General features: G+C 37.5%; 1 protein-coding gene across 5 annotated transcripts in view; it reads left to right on the top strand.

Moving 5' to 3' along the window:
- Positions 1-2,008: 2,008 nt before the first annotated feature.
- Positions 2,009-20,868, top strand: part of LOC121369218 (orphan steroid hormone receptor 2-like) — a 42,476-nt gene continuing 23,616 nt past the window's right edge. For all 5 annotated transcript variants that reach the window (XM_041494155.1, XM_041494154.1, XM_041494152.1 and 2 more), the window contains exons 1-5: positions 2,009-2,104; positions 11,714-11,963; positions 12,297-12,458; positions 13,546-13,675; positions 16,687-16,866. In XM_041494155.1, coding sequence (XP_041350089.1) covers positions 11,730-11,963; positions 12,297-12,458; positions 13,546-13,675; positions 16,687-16,866 — 706 coding nt within the window. In that variant the 5' untranslated portion in view covers positions 2,009-2,104; positions 11,714-11,729. The remainder of the gene's footprint in view (positions 2,105-11,713; positions 11,964-12,296; positions 12,459-13,545; positions 13,676-16,686; positions 16,867-20,868) is intronic.

The following is a 20,868-nucleotide window of genomic DNA, read 5'->3' as shown; positions in this document are numbered from 1 at the left end:
TGTTTGGTGGTGGTGGTGGTGGTGGTGGTGGGGCAACTGAGTAGTTAATAGTCTAAAACTCCTTAAACGGTTAAGAAGAGAATTTTCTTTAAGTTTCTATAATGTTTTCCGGATTTTTTCTGGGGGCATTCGCCCCCCTTGCCCCACTGCTAGCTACAGCCCTGGTCATTAACACTTTGAGTTGTGTTGTACCGTGCCCATAAAGCTGAGATAGTCAGTATGGAGACGCTAAAGTGCCTTGCCACAGCTTGTTGAGTTGCCGCTGCTTGCAGTCTCCCAATGGCATTATTGCGACGAGATGACGTCAATCTTTGCATTATTGCGTTACCTACAGTATTGCTATGCGGTCTGTTTGAATCACTGCTGACGTGGCCTTTTATGCCCCACTAAAGGAGGGTTCGGCATGCAAAGTTACAGTTTCATGATGCACGTGCTTCTCTGAGGGTTGCGCTTTTGCGTTTCAGTAGAAACGTTGACTATGGCTACGTTTATAGGAATCGAACATGTTTTATAGTGTTTTTGCATCACCATTCGCTCACTTACTTGATTGTCTTTACAATGTCTTTGATTCTGTAAAAATAATCCGATAACATTATTTTTACCAATGTCAAGTTTCTTTTCTTAAAGGATGGGACAATTAAGGCATTTGGCTTGGTATGCATATTCAACGATATATAATGCACATTATTGCTTAATATCAACAAGTATAATCGTATAGTTAATTAATACAACGGTTAAAAACGTGTCACGCCAGGAAATAGTCTTCGAACTGAAGAAACAAAACATACCTGATTTTTGTGGATGCATCGCAATGTTCTGCAATAATAGCCATCCCTGTAAGCCAGCATCAATTATATACTATTTTTCAATTTTTCAACCACCATTGTCAAATTGTTAAAATAACTGTATTATGTTTTGTACATAAATTAACCCATGTACTGAAATAATAATCGAAGTGTTTTCTGGGTTAATTGATCTTTTCTTTCCGTGGTCTGTACCTGTGGTTCTTGATTGACGGTCCCCAGACACTGTGTCTAGACACTAAAAAGACGTGCCTATTTTATTAAGATCACATGGTATTTTGTCATAACCGCACGGATACCCCTCAAATCGTAATAGACATTATCAGCTGTCCTGCTTTATTACTGTAAGTAATTCTGTAAAACCCTTGATTAAGTAGACTTTCCCATCTAAAATCACAAAAATGACCAATTACGTCGTCCCAAAGAAAAGAAAAGTATCACTTGGGTATCGTGAGTGGTCGTTTTTGTTCGAACGTACCCTACCAATAGGCCTAATAATATGCATTTTTCTTCTTTTTTTTTTTTTTTTTAAAGAAAAATACTATAACTCCATTTTGTTCTATTGATGCAAATTGAAATATATTTAGTTAAATAGTTTATTATACTATCAAGCCATTTATGTTGTTTTACAAGTCAGGTTGATGAAAGCGAAGCGCCTTGTCGTAAATTAGAGCGTTTGTTTACGGTACACTGTGCATAGAGGAAATGGACGGAGCCAACGTCACTTCGCCCCAAGCTATACCACCGGACGTCACAAAAACGAAACAAAATGGCTGCCCCCCCCCCCCCCCCCAGTTAGCAGGAATAATCATGTTTTTTTAGTAACTCTAAAATTACACGTTTTTCATTTGTTAAAGTGTCAGTATGTGTTGGTGGTCCGGGTATGCATCTTTCCAACACATTAGCCTAAGGCTCTTGTTTGAGTTGACCCTATATTGAGTATATATTTTTGTTAATTCAATGCTGTTACTAATTTTAGTGCCTATGTTTGAACTATGATTGTTTATCTTTCATACGTTTCTTATTGGAACCCCCCCCCCCCCCCCCACACACACACACACACACATGGTATACGATATATTGCATTACATATTATAGTTAATCCAAATCGCGTAAAAGCTCGCGCATATTTGCGAGATTTTCTCTATTGACGTAATCTATAGCCAATCGGTGCTTCGTATGTTCTGCGTCTCCCTGTAGGGTCACAACCTCTGACCTTTATTCCTGTCTGCCAGGACGGAGACTTAATTTTGTTTCAAATCTCGTCTATTACCATATTTTTGACAAGGAGATACCATCTGGTAAGAGTTAACGGCAATATGTTTCATACCTTGTAGATTTTATACTAATCAATGATGTATACAAGCGCCAGACGGTGCAAATGTCTGTGAATGTTGTGGAAAATATATCCGTCTCGCCGCCATTTCGCAAGGTTTTGTTTGCGACAGTACTAGAAAAAAATAACACAAGACGAAATAGCGACATGTACAAGCGTTGTGTAAAAACTACTTTTTTGTTGGTACAGATGTCCTAATGTTCAATTTCAGATGAGAATGACAGCTTACTAAGAAGCGCGTGCTATGGTGTAAACATAACCTTGTGGCTATCACCCACATGGGTTGGGTGCATGACCTTTGGGTGTTTGTATATCATTGACACGGTCATCGCTTCGCGCATTTTATCACCATTTGTGGCGTTTGTCACGGCCAATTCTTTGCGGAATGTGAATTAAACATTCATGTTTCAAGTGCTTAACATAACTACCCGTCCAGTACATCTTAATTGTTCACATATTTGTGGAAAACATTTATCGATTTCTTCGACCTTTGTCCTTTAGCATGATGTGTCGCGCAGTAGTGGGTTGCCTGCATACTTTATGTAAATGAGGGTAGCGGTCAAAGTGTGTAGCAACTTCCTGGTCAGCTAGCTGTCAAAATATGTAGGATAGCTGAATTATAATGGTTGAAATTTTAGTTTTTAACTGTAGAATAATAAAATGTCATACTAATAGAGTTAAATATTCATAGAAACCGGGTATTTTTGGCCTTAGATACATGTAGTGATGTACAGAAAGCTTTCCAGTCTCTAGTTATTTGAATAGAATATTGACCTCAAGGTGGGCTCAATAGAGATGAATAGTCAACTGAGGACATTTTCTGGCATTATTTATATCGCTAAATGAAAAATATATTGCTGAGCATTTGTTTTGGTAAACTAATATTGTATTTTTAAAAAATATAATATTAACAGTACTATTAAATTACAACAACAAAAAATATGGTAAATTTATATCCCAGGTTCCATCATGAAATAAATAAGTGGTTCATTTTTTTTTTCTTAAGGGTTGTCTTTTTATGTGAATATTAGAAATAATTAGTTAAAAATAAAACCCCTGCAATTAAGAAAATGTCCATGGCAAAGAAACATGCCCTGAAAAACAAATCTAATATAGTCCATAAGGAAAAAAAACGTGCCGTGGAGAATGGGAAAAACTCCACGGGATTGCCGTGGGCAATTACAGGGGTTGAAATACCACCTAATAATACATTTTGCAAAATTTCCAGCTGCTAAAATAAGAGGACATTAATTTTGATCCTTCAAAATTGAACACAAATAAATAAAATGCTTTTCAAACTGGTAAGATAGTGTCAGAATGACCATATGTTTGACGTCCAATAGCCGATGATAAGATAAAAAATCAATGTGCTCTAGTGGCGTTGTTAAATAAAACAAACTTTACTTTACCCTTTAATTTATTATCTAAATGAATATTTTTCCAGTTTTAACTAATATTACCATATCTCCTAACAAAAAACAATCAGTTAAAAGATTTACAGAATAACTAACAAGCTATGATGAATTACACATTATTTGTCCTTTGGCAAAGGTTATACAACAGTCATACATGAGGGACAAATACTTTGTAACTCCTCATAGCGAGTTGGTTATTCTCTTTATTACCCATTGTCACTTTTAACTGGTTTTTAATATAAAAATTCCCCATAATGTATGTGGAATCTGACTCATGAATGGAAACATTAAATGGATGAAAGTGAAGTTCAGTCATAGCAAACAACAGTGTATATTTAAGCCCATATGGTTAATAAACAAATATATTACAAATTCCAAAACGACAAATGTGGCTGTAATAATTATTGTTTAAAACGCAAACAGTGGGTTAATGACCTGTGTTTACATCCCAAAATGTGACATCATAAACCTTTTTATGGCTAAATCTAGCATTGTTTGTTTTTCGCTGAATAACAAAATTAATTACAAAAATATTGCTTTCTTAGGCGTGTGTGGCGCATACAACTTTAAGTTGCACCTTTTATTTTTCATTTTATTGTCTTTACCGTTATATTATCTACAAAAAGAACCAAAAATTTGATTAGTTTGAAAGTTATCCACAGGGAACATTTTGTTTTGAAAATCTTGATTAGCGATATTTCTAGTCAACTGAAAATTTATTAGGAAGAAGGAAGGAAATGTTTTATTTAACGGTGCACTCAACACATTTTATTTACGGTTATATGATATCAAACATATGGTTAAGGACCACATAGATATTGAGAGAGGAAACCTGCTGTCGCCACTTCATGGGTTACTCTTTTTGATTAGCAGCAAGGGATCTTTTATATGCACCATCCCACAGACAGGATAGAACATACCACAGCCTTTGATATACCAGTCGTGGTGTTCTGGCTGGAACGAGAAATAGCCTAACCAACGGGAATCAATTCCAGATCGACTGCATCAAGCGAGAGCTTTACCACATGGCTACGTCCAACCCTCGAAAATTGATTAGCAACTACTGTTTTATGTTTTTAAATTGTGTAGCGAATCGCAGCACGGTACTGAACAAAATGTTCTCTGATCCAGCAAATAGCACTAGGGCTAACAACTATTGCCATGCCCGATGGCTAGTGAATTGTTTTTTGGTCAAGTGGCGTCGTGGTTAGGCCATCGGTCAACAGGCTGGTAGGTACTGAGTTCGGATCCCAGTCGAGGCATGGGATTTTTAATCCAGATACCGACTCCAAACCCTGAGTGAGTGCTCCGCAAGACTCAATGGGTAGGTGTATACCACTTGCACCGACCAGTGATCCATAACTGGTTCAACAAAGGCCATGGTTTGTGCTATATAACCTTAAATAAAATGTGTTGAGCGCGTCGTTAAATAAAACATTTCTTTCTCTTTTTTTCCTCTTTTTTTGAGTCAAATGTTAGTTAAGTCTGTTTTGTAAATTTGAATATCCTGCCCTCACCCCCAAATGTTAGTGTTTTTAAACTCTATCTCCCACTTTAGGTGACATATCCAATTATTACTATTATTTAGTAAAATTGTATTAACTTAAAGTAATGTAGGGCTAGTGAATTTTGAATCGTGGCCAATAAATTAAAATAAAATCACCGATACCATGGCTAGTGGATTTTGTATAAACTCTAGAAGCCCAGAATAAGTATCCTGGAAGCATGAAAAAACCATCATTTATATTTTTTTATTCAGTAAATCTATTTTTAAAAGTCATTTGCATGATTGTATTACTGAAGTACATTGCAGATGGCACAAATACTATGTTGTGTGTCTTTACTGTTTTAATTTTTGTCTTTACCATTATCTATGTTGACTAATGGAAAAGACAGATTTGACACTTTTTTTTACAATTATCCAGTTAAGCATTACATCTTACATATGCCTGTAATAGTAATAATTATAGATATCTAGATATACATTTTATAAAAGTATTTACCATTCTTAATTTTTGTCTTTGATATTAATAAATTAACTGTAAAGACAGTTGTTTACTATATATTATACCTTACAATTAAAGGTGAAAACAGAACCACAAAAATATTTTAATGTACATTTAAAAAAAATTATACCTCTCTAGTTTTGCTACTTGAAATTATGCACCACTGAACATATCTATTATCTGCTTTAGATTTTACTATTAAAGACAAACATTTTATTTGTTATTTGCCCCTTTTTGTGAAAATAGCCCATATATATATATATGATCACTTATCGCCGATTGGAAAAGGTTGCCACAGGGGACAATATTTCAAAATGTTAGGTAACTGGAAGTCAGTTCACGTGTGTTTTACTGAGATAACCAATTGTTCGGTTATGTGAATATAGTTCTCGTAACTGAAGAGTTAGGTCTACCTAATCCTAAAACACTTGAGCTACGGTTCTGTGCTACTTTGGTGGTTCAAATGTATTTAAAAACAAACTGATTTTCTCTTTCATTACTGATATATGGTACTTTTAATTTTAAAATGTAATTGTTCACCACATAACCAGGTCTCGTGATTTTAAAGTTGCATAACCGACATGCGAACAGAACAATAGTTCTGGTGAAATATTGTGCCCTGTAGCCAGTGGAATGACAGTAATGGGTTCCCTTGCTGATTGTCCAGGTATTTGTCCAGAATACATGTATTTCACCAGGGTTGCATGTCTGATGAGACTGGTAAAAATAGCATGAATATTGCAGTACATCAGGGCATAAAATTTGAATTTTTCAGACAACCAATATGTCGTTTGTGTGGTTTTAGTGTTTAGGCGAACGATTAGGCAACAATATTCTAACTAGAATCTAAGATGATCGATTTTCGTAGCTTTTCTCCTATCATAAATACGAAAAATCCAAAATATACTTTTTGTGTGCTAGGACTAACTTAAAAGCTACCAGGCGAAATTAAAAATTAGGATTGTTTGCCCTAACCCGACAGACCCATGAAAATCGACCCATGTCCAACAAATTTTTGACCTCTTTTGGGGAAGATTTTTTGGTTAATATTTAACCAATTTTAATGTAGGCTTGAACAAGTATAATATTGATCTGTAGATGATATTTTAAAACCTCGATATAATTGAATAAACATTTATTAACGTCAATTTGGATTCACTGGAAATTAGAAATTCTGTAAAATGCTATTCATATTAACGAGAACACGATTTTCCCGCGACGGTGGCACGAGATCTCGCACACCGCGGCGAATGTTCGTAATACAAATTACATACTCATAACAGGCAAAATGGGTTTTAAACTAAATCAATCTAACGGTGCACGCAGTTTTCTAAAACATTGATGATATTAGCCAACACGTTTGTTTGGATTTTCTGATGAGTGATTACAGCTTTTGCACAAACGATTTGTCTTTAAACTAAATCAATCTAACGGTAGCAGTATATAATATAATATTTTAAGAAACTACCCATAAAGGTTCTGTGACGTACTTCAAACATTGAATATCGTGACGTCAGGACTGAGAATTTCAGCAAACTTTCGTAAATTGTAAAAATGTTGATGGGAGTGCTAATGCAGGTAGCGTCTTGTAACGAAAGTAGACAGTGTCATGAAGGAAATAGCTGGACACGTTGAATGACGGAGAAAAAGCTGGTTAGAACATTACCATCAAGCACATATGATGTACACTAAGGTCAGGGATTTCGCAGTGCACGCAGTTTTCTAAAACATTGATGATATTAGCCAACACACGTTTGTTTGGATTTTCTGATGAGTGATTACAGCTTTTGCACAAACGATTCGTCTATGTTGATATTCAATTGGTTTTGCATAACCTACAGATGAATGATAAAATCGTTTGTGCCAAATTTTGTACACTGCAATTTATTTTTCTTCAACCCGCTAAACGAAATTTGAAATAATTAAGTTATAGGAAATCCTGAATGATTTTATGCGTGTAGTATTTTACATTTAAAACATGTTTAAGGTAAAATAGTGTTAAAAAATCAAGAAAAAAGCAGGATACATGATTATTTTGTTGGGGAAGGGGGACACAACTCTTGCCTTGGCTGAAACTCAGGACAGTCCCTTTAATTTCCGAACAGCATAATATGATTTTATGCACGTAGTGAAATGATCAGAGGGAACGCGCAACTAGGTTACTAATTTTTTTCGAGACTTCTAAACACAGCTCCGATTTTGTATTACCACAGTGCAGACTTTGTATCGATTGCGATGCTGATTTCAAACGGTTACATTGTATCTTTCTCACACCGGCCATGTAGGCTTATTTTCTTCCAAAAACTTATTTTTTTAAAATACATTTTATGACGAATAAATACAGCTTTTGCACGAATGATCCATCGTTTATATTGATATTGGTTTTGCATAACTGACAGACGAATGACAAAATCGTTCGTGCCAAATTTTATGCCTCGAGTACATCACTGTTAAATTAATGTATTAGAACCTGTAGATATATTTATGTATATATACATATACTGAATACAATAAGAAACTTCTGCTAACTTTGCTTGAACATAACTTGATGAAAACAAACCGGGGGAATAATTGTTATATATGCGTTTAAAGAGTGTTCCATGATGCATCGTTTGGTGCAAAAATCATGGCCATAGGTTAACAGAAACTGGGAGAAATTTTGACCAAGTGTGGTACGGGTTAAAACAAAACCCACCCACTTAATAACGGGTATGACCACCTCTTGAATTGACCACTGCAGTGCATCGCAGGCGCATAGAATTGACTAAAGTGTTGATTTCTGCCTGTGGAATATTGTTCCATTCCTGAATGAGCGCTTGACGAAGTTCGTTGACGTTAGCGGGTGGGTTGGGATGACGCCTCAATCGTCTGTCCAGACTATCCCAGACATGCTCGATGGGGTTGAGACTTTTAGCGGGCCAGTCATCAATGAAATCAATGTTATTTACCCTAAGAAAATGTACAGTGTCTCTAGCTGTATGAGAGGTGGCATTATCATGCTGAAAAATCGAGATGTTGGCGTTGTTATGGAACAGGAATGACGTGATGAGCGAGAATGTCATCGCGGTAACGTTGAGCATTTAAATTGCCATCAATGACGACTAGTGGTGAACGATAACCATGGGCAATGGCTGCCCAGACCATGACACAACCCCCACCCCCGAAACGATCTCGTTCAAGAACACAACAGTTAGCATAGCGTTCATTTCTCCTACAGTAGACGCGCACCCTGCCATCACCACGTAAAGAAAATCTGGATTCATCCGAAAAAAGAACGGTATTCCAGCGTCGCCGTATCCAACGAGTGTGTACACGTGCCCAATTAAGACGATTTAGACGATGACGTTGCGTTAAGACGCATCCGACGTAAGGACGTCGTGCATGTAAACTGTTCTCCCGCAGACGATTACAAACAGTTTGCCCACTGATTCGGTTATTGTGAAGCCCAGGTGTGTTAGCAGAAGTAGCAGTGGCAGTTTAGAATCGATTGTGCAAATGCGTGTTCATGATATAGCGGTCTTGACCACACGTTGTAACACGCGGACGTCCACGACGTGGCAAGTCGTTGGTGCTTCCTGTCGTTCGAAGATTTCGTATCGCTCGACTAGAACTCACAACATGCCTTGCAACGTCTTCTGTCGACATGCCAGCATCAAGCATGCCAATCGCCCGTTCGCGTAAATTATTGGGTATTCTTGGCATATTAAGAATGCTACAATGTAAAAAAAACTATTTTTTTTACAAATTTTGAAGCGTTTTCGTTCACTTGGCAACAATGTCAGTAAGACAGGTAAAACAAATTGACCGAATACTATACACGGGACATGTCGAACCATGCATGCACGTGCAAATTGAATTTCACGTTGTCGACAATTAACAGTGCAAAAATAATCGATAAAATTCATGAATCCTGATAATACAGCTCACAGCTAATACTACCTATATAATTTCATTACACAATGAATTCTTTAACACAACAAATACTATATGTACAAATCGGAAGTTTCTTTTTTTGTTCAGTATATATATAGAGGGATTTTTTAATACAGAAACTGGGATTTTTCCGTGCCATTCATGTTTGGACGTACAGAATGTATGGTTATTAACTATATGTATATATGTTCAACATCATTTAACAATAATTAAAATAAGTTGAGTGTGTGTCATTAAAGAAAACTTTCTTTTCTTCTATTTTTTGTCAGTCAAGCGACTTAAGATGAAGTGTCATAATGCACTATGTAACACAACTACTTAATCCATACCTGTGACTTCACATTATTGTTCTACATGTGTAGGTGTAGATTGTTTTTCAAGAAATCAACACCTGTGAAACAATGCAATTTGAACTTTTTATGAGTTTCAAACCCACTACCGACCGAACTTGTACATTGTAAACAAGTACAACACATTAGCCCACGGGGCCAAGCATCTACAACATCAAATGAACATGTAATTTAAGCCATATAAACCTGATACTAGTGATAGTAATGTATTCTGGCGGAACACAACGAAGATTGTCGGAAACTAAATCAGAAATAATAGGTTACACAGTTAGCTCGTGCATCACGCTTAATGCCAGCTATCTACTGCTGAGGTTTTCTTGACCGAATCGTTCAGGTTAGGTCTAAAAGGATCCTACTGTTTTGGGTTATTAGTTTTGTAAATATTCTTTGCCGTTTTAACCAATATTTTCATTAAAAAAGATCAAATAGAAGTTAATTTGGCAGTCAGGTAAAAAATTTTAATGAATAATGGATTAAGTAGGAGAATACATGGTACCATTAACTGTCGATTCTTGTCGGGGCTCGTGGGTTATTTTTCAAGAATCGACAGTTAACTCTATTCTCCATTACATATACCCTAGTATCCTTTCCTTTTTTTCTGGATGATCAGCTGTCATGTCCTGAAGGTCAAATGTTAAAAAGTTACAGAAGGTCAAGTACAGGTCATCAGTTTGACCTGTTCGCTTTACAAGTCTTTGACTCTGCCATGTGTGTACATTCATCATGCCTACCACCTTTTACTGTGCTGATCAATAAATGTCTACACAGTCCACCAACATGTTTTTCTGTAATTTACACTTTTATAGATGTGACATGATTGAATAATGTAATTTGTCTTTGAAGTACTTGGTCTGTACTAGATCTTCGACTCTTGTAGATAATGTAATTGTGGTGTGGTTGCAGGGGTTCAAAGGATTATTGCAAAGAGGAGGAGAGTGTTTATTGTGATATTCGTTACTAATATAAGATACATTTAATTTTTTTTAGTAATTTCTCAGTGCTGCATTTGAATGTGAATTTACCTGCACAATTAAAAGTTTTGATGATGGTTTAAGCTAAACATTTACATTTATTGCAAAACATTCAGTGAAGTATAAATTGCAAATATCATTGAAATCAGTACATACTGTATGTACAGATAGATGTACATACCTAGTCAGTTTTAACAAGTGACCCACAACTGGTATACATATCAAAGACTGTGACATGTGCTGTCCTGTCTGTGGGAATGTGCATGAAAAGGATCCCTTGCTGCTAGTCCTAATGGAAAAATTAAGCAGGTTTCCTCTGTTTGATATCAGTGGGGCACATTGATTTATTAATCACTGGAAGTCAAAGTTTTAACCTGCTAAATTATCTACACAAAGAAATAATTTATGTTTTTCAGTCCTTGGTTTTTGAAAATTATAGGTGAGTGGAAAATTGCACACCTCAATATGCTAAGGCGAGTGAGAAAATCACTCTCCAAAATAAATAAAATAGGCATTGTAGGTCTGATCGGATTATGACTGGTACGTCTACAAAATTGTCTATTAAACCAGTATTTCCCTGATTTGCTCAACAAAGAGAAATGCCAATTTAACGACTGCATGGAAGCCACTGCAATGTTTTAAATTTTTATTGTTTTAATAAAAGGACCTTCCTATCAGCTAAATGAGCTATGAAAACTGTTGATTTTTGTAAATTGTAGAAATAAATATACCCATCTATTTTACGTGCACCGTTGAGTGTAACGTGCGCTGTTTTTCACACTGTACGAGCACGATCGCACCCGTGCACCGTAAAAAGCAAGGTCTGGGTTTTTTTGTAAACTCTTATAAACTTCTGACCATTCCTGTACATGTCACTGTGTAAAAACTTGTATATTCAGGTAACACGACCAGCCCATGGCTTCCATGGAGGAAGTTCAGCCAACCAGTGCCAGCTCGTCGGAAACGACTGCCGAGGGCACACTCATCGCCATGGAGGGGGGCGTCACCACCCAAGGGGAGAGTATCATTCACATCGTGGCTCCTGCCATGTCAGCAGCCTCGGGTTCATCTGTTAGCAGCGGAATTCCACTCTCCACTCTGGCCTTGGCTCCTGGCAACCTGACGATACCCGTTTCCATAGCACCACAGGTAAATTGATCTATTTTATAGACTGTTTGTCATTATTATATCAGTGCTAAATCTAGATGAGCATAAAATATCACCAAATTGTGTATGAAATGTCAAAAATTAAAAAAACTGAAATGATTTTGTGGGGGGGGGGGGGGGGGGTGGTTCGGGTCAACATTTGTATGCAGTAAAATGTGTTGTCATTTGTATGTGAACAGTTTCTTCAATGGTATTCTTGTGTCCCTGATATTAATAATAATAGGTGTTTTGCTTTCTTACTAGTTTCGTACTTAATTCATTGTTAAACACACTCCATGTCATTTCTATTTGTTAACATATTCCATTTTTCTGTAGCCTACGACAACAGTGACTCCGAACGGTACACAAGTTATTGTGTCGACGATAGCACCTGCGGATCTGGCCGCGAGACTGAAGGAAGGGACGATGTCTGGAGCCCAGGTGGTGCAGGTTCCTGCAGCCGCTTTGTCATCGGTGGACTGGGCTGCAAAACTCAAGGTGGGTGTGGTAGTTGCCAAGACCATGTTATTTTAGTTAAGTTTACAGTTCATCCTAAGTATGAATGAAAAAGTTGTTGGCTATGGGCAGTTTGAATTTCATGGTGTTCAGTATCTTTAAATGTAAGAGACAGTTCGAAAAAAATTAGTTGGCTATAGATCTAAAAAGTAAAGTTTGTTTTATTTAACGACGCCACTAGAGCACATTGATTTTTAATCTTATCATCGGCTATTGGACGTCAAACATATGGTCATTCTGACACTGTTTTTAGAGGAAACCCGCTGTCGCCACATAGGCTACTCTTTTTTACGACAGGCAGCAAGGGATCTTTTATTTGCGCTTCCCACAGGCAGGATAGCACAAACCATGGCCTTTGTTGAACCAGTTATGGATCACTGGTCGGTGCAAGTGGTTTACACCTACCCAGTGAGCCTTGCGGAGCACTCACTCAGGGTTTGGAGTCGGTATCTGGATTAAAAATCCCATGCCTCGACTGGGATCCGAACCCAGTACCTACCAGCCTGTAGACCGATGGCCTGCCACGACGCCACCGAGGCCGGTCGGCTATAGATCTGTGCAAAATGCAATGAGATGTATAATTTTAAGAATAAAAAGTATGTGGCTTTCTTGGAAACGGGTTTTCGGATTCTTGTTTTTCAGTATTTATTATAATGGTGGATTATGTTACATGATAATGGGTAGTAGACTTTCAGTTCTATGATTTTTGCTTACACTACAGGAAATGTTAATTTCCATAAATTTGGATGCCTATGGTAACTGTCGAAAATAATCTAGAGACAACCATTTTGTCTGAAATTCAACATGTCTTGCTTGTACAGCCCTCAAAACTTGTGACGGCAGTCAGTAGTACAACCTCAGAGCTGTCACAAAATTGATTCACAACACGGCCCACAGAATTTTTATGATTTAATTGATTATTTACTTTGTTATTATTTCTACTATATTGCCATCACAAGATGATCGATCTCTTGGGTTGGTATTTCCCCCCCTCTCCAAAAGCCACTGGTGATAGATACTTTGTGTATGTGTGTGATAACAATATGACAGTGTGTGTTTCTTGTTTTAGGAACTGCAGCACGCTCAGCGATTAGAGCGACTGAGAGAGGAACAACAGGCGGTGCGCGAGAAGATGACCCAGAAACAGCAGTTTGAACAGAAGTATGAGCCATGTTGTGTGTGTGGCGATCGGGCATCAGGTGAGTTGACCTGTGTTTATTCTGTCAGTATTTAAACTATAACAGAAGTACAAGCCGTGTTGTGTGTGTGGCGATCGGGCATCAGGTGAGTTGACCTGTGTTTATTCTGTCAGTATTTAAACTATAACAGAAGTACAAGCCGTGTTGTGTGTGTGGCGATCGGGCATCAGGTGAGTTGACCTGTGTTTATTCTGTCAGTATTTAAACTATAACAGAAGTACAAGCCGTGTTGTGTGTGTGGCGATCGGGCATCAGGTGAGTTGACCTGTGTTTATTCTGTCAGTATTTAAACTATACCAGAAGTACGAGCCATGTTGTGTGTGTGGCGATTGGGCATCAGGTGAGTTGACCTGTTTATTCTGTCAGTATTTAAACTATAACTGAAGTATGAGCCGTGTTGTGTGTGTGGCAATCGGGCATCAGGTGAGTTGACCTGTGTTTATTCTGTCAGTATTTAAACTTTAACAGAAGCATGAGCCGTGTTGTGTGTGTGGCGATCGGGCATCAGGTGAATTGACCTGTTTATTCTGTCAGTATTTAAACTATAACTGAAGTATGAGCCGTGTTGTGTGTGGCGATCGGGCATCAGGTGAGTTGACCTGTGTTTATTCTGTCAGTATTTAAACTATACCAGAAGTACGAGCCATGTTGTGTGTGTGGCAATTGGGCATCAGGTGAGTTGACCTGTTTATTCTGTCAGTATTTAAACTATAACTGAAGTATGAGCCGTGTTGTGTGTGTGGCGATCGGGCATCAGGTGAGTTGACCTGTGTTTATTCTGTCAGTATTTAAACTATAACAGAAGTACGAGCCGTGTTGTGTGTGTGGCGATCGGGCATCAGGTGAGTTGACCTGTTTATTCTGTCAGTATTTAAACTATAACTGAAGTATGAGCCGTGTTGTGTTTGTGGCGATCGGGCATCAGGTGAGTTGACCTGTGTTTATTCTGTCAGTATTTAAACTATAACAGAAGTACGAGCCGTGTTGTGTGTGTGGCGATCGGGCATCAGGTGAGTTGACCTGTTTATTCTGTCAGTATTTAAACTATAACTGAAGTATGAGCCGTGTTGTGTGTGTGGCGATCGGGCATCAGGTGAGTTGACCTGTGTTTATTCTGTCAGTATTTAAACTATACCAGAAGTACGAGCCATGTTGTGTGTGTGGCGATTGGGCATCAGGTGAGTTGACCTGTTTATTCTGTCAGTATTTAAACTATAACTGAAGTACGAGCCGTGTTGTGTGTGTGGCGATCGGGCATCCAGTGAGTTGACCTGTGTTTATTCTGTCAGTATTTAAACTATAACAGAAGTACGAGCCGTGTTGTGTGTGTGGTGATCGGGCATCCGGTGAGTTGACCTGTGTTTATTCTGTCAATATTTAAACTATAACAGAAATACGAGTTGTGTTGTATGTGTGGCGATTGGGCATCAGGTGAGTTGACCTGGGTTTATTCTGTCATTATTTAAACTATAACAGAAGTACGAGCCGTGTTGTGTGTGTGGCGATCAGGCATCAGGTGAATTGACCTGTGTTTATTCTGTTAGTTTAAATAGTATTTAAACTGTAACAGAAGTACGAGCCTTGTTGTGTGTGTGGCGATCAGGCATCAGGTGAGTTGACCTGTGTTTATTCTGTCAGTATTTAAACTATAACAGAAGTACGAGCCGTGTTGTGTGTGTGGCGATCGGGCATCAGGTGAGTTGACCTGTGTTTATTCTGTCAGTATTTAAACTGTAACAGAAGTACGAGCCGTGTTGTGTGTGGCGATCGGGCATCCAGTGAATTGACCTGTGTTTATTCTGTCAGTATTTAAACTGTAACAGAAGTACGAGCTGTGTTGTGTGTGGCGATCGGGCATCAGGTGAATTGACCTGTGTTTATTCTGTCAGTATTTAAACTATAACAGAAGTACGAGCCGTGTTGAGTGTGTAGTGATCGGGCATCAGGTGAGTTGACCTGTGTTTATTCTGTCAGTATTTAAACTATAACAGAAGTACGAGCCGTGTTGTGTTTGTGGCGATCGGGCATCAGGTGAGTTGACCTGTGTTTATTCTGTCAGTATTTAAACTATAACAGAAGTACAAAGCCGTGTTGTGTTTGTGGCGATCGGGCATCAGGTGAGTTGACCTGTGTTTATTCTGTCAGTATTTAAACTATAACAGAAGTACGAGCCGTGTTGTGTGTGTGGCGATCGGGCATCAGGTGAGTTGATTTCGTGTTCGGGACATTTTTTAATATTAATTTTTTTCCATATCTTCCTTATCAGTTCACATAGGATCATCAAACCTTGTATGCAAGTACATCTTGTGATGACTGTATATCATGTACCATAACTACATGTAGATCACTGTGACCTTCTTTTTACGCATTATTGCACATTAAAGGAAATCTTTGTGCAGGCCACATTTTACATACACCTGTTATGACTGTCATTATTGAAGCTCATACAGAAAAGATGTTTATCTCATTTTTGTGTCTGCCCAAGATACAACAGACTAATTATGATTTGTTTGCTTCAGTAGATCAATTTGTAGAATACTATATTTTTAAAAACCATAGCCTCAACAGTGTTAGTTTGATCATAACATTTAAGCCTAAGGATGGTATAATTTTTATATAATTTTGTATTTTCTAAAAAACAAAACAAGTTAGATTAACCACTGGAATCTTCTTCTTTTTCTTTCCCTCAGGAGTGCTGTTTGATTGATGCACAGTCAGTCTAAGATTGATTCCCATCTGTGGGCCCATTGAGCTATTTCTCATCTAAGCTAGTGCACCACAACTGGTATATCAAAGTCTGTGGCATGTGCTATCCTGTCTTTGGGGTGGTGCATATATAAAAGATCCCTTGCTACTAATGGAAAAATATGTACCTGGTTTCCTCTAGAACTATACGTCAAAATTACCAAATGTTTGACAAAGAAATATATGATGATTAATAAATCAAATGTGCTCTAGTGGTGTCATTAAACAAAACAAACTTTTTAACTTTTGTGATTTTCTTCTTGCAGGTCGCCATTATGGTGCAATAAGCTGCGAGGGCTGTAAAGGTTTTTTCAAGCGCAGTATTAGAAAACAGCTGGGGTATGCGTGTCGAGGAAACAAGGACTGTCCTGTGACCAAGTTGCACCGTAACCGCTGTCAGTACTGTCGACTCCAGAAGTGTCTCAATGTTGGTATGCGATCTGAGTGTAAGTCTTTATTCCTTCTCGTTATGTATTTATTCCTTTTCGTTTAGTATTTATTCCTTTTCATTAAGTATTTATTCCTTCTCGTTAAAACTAGAGTCACTTACAGAGTCTTGTGGGTTTTTTGTTTTGTATTATGAAGATATGTACGTGTGCTGTAGTCCCTGGTCTTATGAAGATTAAAGTAGTTGTGAGTGTTCTGTGTATTACCAAGTTTTATTAAGAGTGTAGAATATACTACAGTTGAATCCACATATTTGCAGTTATTTTGTCCACACCGTCTGAGTGGTTGAATGGAATCTTTTTTCATACAGTGTGCATATTGGTGTTGTTTTTCAGTTCATTCAAGTTGCATAAACTGAAAAGTAATTGTAATTAAGAATTGACCGCAATAATTTTTGCAATACTTGCATGAACCAAAAAATATTTGCGGTCAAATCTTATAATTAAATTTATATGCATACTTTAAAAATACATAACTGAATTTATTTTGTTTAGCTTTAAATACGCCTGTAGTATTGTTTGTGTAAACTTCATTGATACTTATGTCGCGTAAGAATGCGAACGTTCATTCACTATCATTTGAATCAGGTGATTTTTTTGTAAATGACGTCATTTCCTCTAGCTGCTGTGCATTTTTACGGATCATTTAGTTATATTGGAAGGAATTGTCCTATTCGTGTTTAGTTTATATTTTATGAAACGAAGAGAACGTGTCTAACATTTATGCTGTTGGTGGAACCGTATAATTTTCGCCAACAGCTATAGAACATCGCTTACAAGTAAGTTACAGAAGTGAAATTTCCAACATGATTTCTTTGACCACCAACTGAGTCTCATGTCATGATTAGCGAAGAGGTTGGGGTTTTTGGGTGTGTTTTAAAAAAAAATCAATGCGTATATATCTACATGTCTACTCTGCTATAGCATTTTCCATTAATTTATCGTATAATTTTTTTGTAGCTTTCACATGTGTTTTCTTCAAAATATCTAAATATGATTGCCAGAATAATCTGGCTTGTTGCACAATAGTAGTTGGGGGGGGGGGGGGGGTAGTAGGCATAGCTTAAATTTTTTCGGTTCATCGAGATATGAACGAAAAAAAGTAAGCACCTCTGGACCAATCAGATTGCCGTAAGGTGTATAGACGCAAAGAAAATTTAGTTATTAAGTAATATAACAGTTGAATCAACTTACATGTTTTAGATCAGTCAAATTCTTTCAGATAGCTAACACTGTAACAGTGTAAGATCTAGTTGATAAACTCTTTTATTTTACTGGTCTTCCATATTGTAAAAACTGTGAATGTCAACACAATTCTTTTTTTCCAGTGAAATAGTGGCATATTCTTCTAACCAGGGCTCTAAGAAATGAAAACCATTTACTGGTTATACAAAAACAAATTGAGGTAGCCCATTTCCATTTTGCATAACCTGCGATGGCCATATAAATGATATTGTAAATTTAATGTGCAGCACATGAACGAAACAATTGTTCTCCCAGTTTTCAGATACCTGCTGACATGAGACAGGATAGCACATACCACAGCTGTTACTGGTGCAATGTAATTGGCATCGTGTTTCATCACTGCCATCGGATATATCTCAGACATGTATCTAGAGAATTTCTGTGGATAATGAAACGAATTTCATCGTCAGTTAGTGTTTGATGACAGGCCATCAGATTTCACAGTAATGGTCGTTACTGGTAGCATGTCGGCAAAACCACAGAACCGAAATTTCGTTTCCCATGATTATTATGTCGATTAAAAAAATTAAAATATTTATCTATATATACAAATAATGTTTCTCATATAAAACTACTGGAGATAGTTTTCCACACAATCACGACACCCTATTCGGATTTTAGTGTTCGCCATATTTCTCAGTGTTCGAGTAAACCCGAATCAGAGTTTGACACCGCGCTCAAATCAAACCCGACCAAAAATTGTAATATTGATATCATGACCTCTGCTCCAAAGAAGAAAAAGTCTGAATCCGTTTCTTTGAAAACTTTTTTAAAATGGCCATACAGTGGCGGTTTTGGAGTCGAAGTCGATGCAGTTGATAATGATCTGATATCTGTTAGATATAGAGTGCCCAAAGTATGAAATTGCCCAAATAATTTTTTTTAAGGGGCCATTCATTTAGTACGATACAAAAAAAGTTGTGATTTTCGACATCCTTCTTCCTATTGTACACGTGCAAACGCATCCACTTCCACACATGAGTCCATTCCAGTTTCGATGATGTAGATAATAATAGGTATGAGCCTACATTGTACCCGTGTACACACATATATATATAAATAATTGATCCATATGTAAATTGCACATTTGAACCAAAATCACTGGCGCTAATTATTTGTAGTGTCGCTGTTAAATTTAGGGACCTAAAGTAGGATTTTAATTCAAATATTATTAGATAAAAATAATTAACCTTTTATTACTGTCACTGAAGTCGACAAATTTATTGCCGATGTCACACACGCACATGAGTACTGAAGGTGACAATCGAATAAGCTCCACTATTTCCTGTCTTTTCATTAAGGGCAAAAATGACGTAAACTGTTATATTTATGTAGCTGTCAGTCAGAACAGAATGCGTAATGTAATGTGGAGGGGAGGGGAGGGGAAGGGGCGCGACTGTGTCGAAAATATTGAGTTTCAAAACGTAGCTTTGGCGGACTCAACTTTTTCAGCCCAGAACTGGCCGTAATGCAAACAGATCGATGTATCTTGCGTTCAGCACTTGCCGTGACTCAGTGATGGTGCAAACGGCCAGTTGGGGACTTGGTGATTTTCAGATCTACTGGGCATCATTAAACTTATTAACATATATAATAATTGACAATGATGAATCTCCACATTTAGTTTATTCAAGGACAGTCAGTTAGCTGGATTGGAACCTTTATTTGTTGTCATTTAAAATAATAAGTCAGTTGGCAAGATTCGAACATATTACCCAACCTGCATAGCATTTTGACAATCCATTGCATTATGGTATAAGAAATGGGTTCCCATAACTTGTTTTCATGGAACCTAAAAACAGCTTCCGATGGGTTCCCATGATCTCAGGGCACGGAACCCAAAAAGTGTTTCCCATGAAATTTGAAATCCTATGGCTTGGTCCAAGGTGGCATCATGTTGGTCAAAATTATCGACTAGTGCTCACACCTACCAGTGGTTGGTTGTTTAGTTCAGTCACCTTTGTTTTCCTCAGTGTTGGCAATATAAATTCTACCATTCATTAAGCAGTTGACAATTGTGTCTAATGTCACAGGTGGGACGTAGTCCACTGGTAAAGTGCTTGCTTGGTTTGGGATCAATCCCCGTCGGTCGGACCATTGGGCTATTTCTTGTTCCGGCCAGTGCACCACGACTGATATATCAAAGGCTGTGGGATAGTGCATATAAAAGATCCCTTACTACTAATGGAAAAATGTAGCGGGTTTCCTATCTAAGACTATATATGTCAAAATTACCAAATGTTTGACATCCAATAGCCTGTGATTAATAAATCAATGTGCTCTAGTGGTGTTGTTAAAGAAAACAAACTTCTAATGTCACATTTTCCCACTTGTCCCTCCAACATATCTGTCACATGAAGTAAAGTCAGTTCATTTTTCAAGGTCATTAGCAGTGCTGTTTTTCATCCCATCAGTATTGTTCACATGGTTGAATCAACAACGTAGTTTTAGAAGGAACATCAGTTTTGACATGTTCTACCTTGACTGTTCGTAAATACTTAAAATAGGCAGTGCAATTGTCAAAATAGGCAGTGCAATTGTCAACTAGCAAATCCAATTTCCTTCACTTTAGTTTTATTTCGCAGGTCAAATCCTAAAACCATTCAGTGAAGAGTTTCCCTGTTAACCTGGCTCAGGCTATTTTCACCCAAAAAAGAAAAAACATTGTGTTTCCTTACTCTTGATAATTACAATTTTCTATTGTCAGTACCCACCATCTTACCACAATCACCGCAAACAAAATAAATCACCTGATCC

The sequence above is a fragment of the Gigantopelta aegis genome, chromosome 3, assembly GCF_016097555.1.
Source record: "Gigantopelta aegis isolate Gae_Host chromosome 3, Gae_host_genome, whole genome shotgun sequence".
NCBI lineage: Eukaryota > Metazoa > Mollusca > Gastropoda > Neomphalida > Peltospiridae > Gigantopelta > Gigantopelta aegis.
Note: the sequence above shows the minus strand (reverse complement) of the source record. Positions and strands in the feature narration are given on the sequence as shown.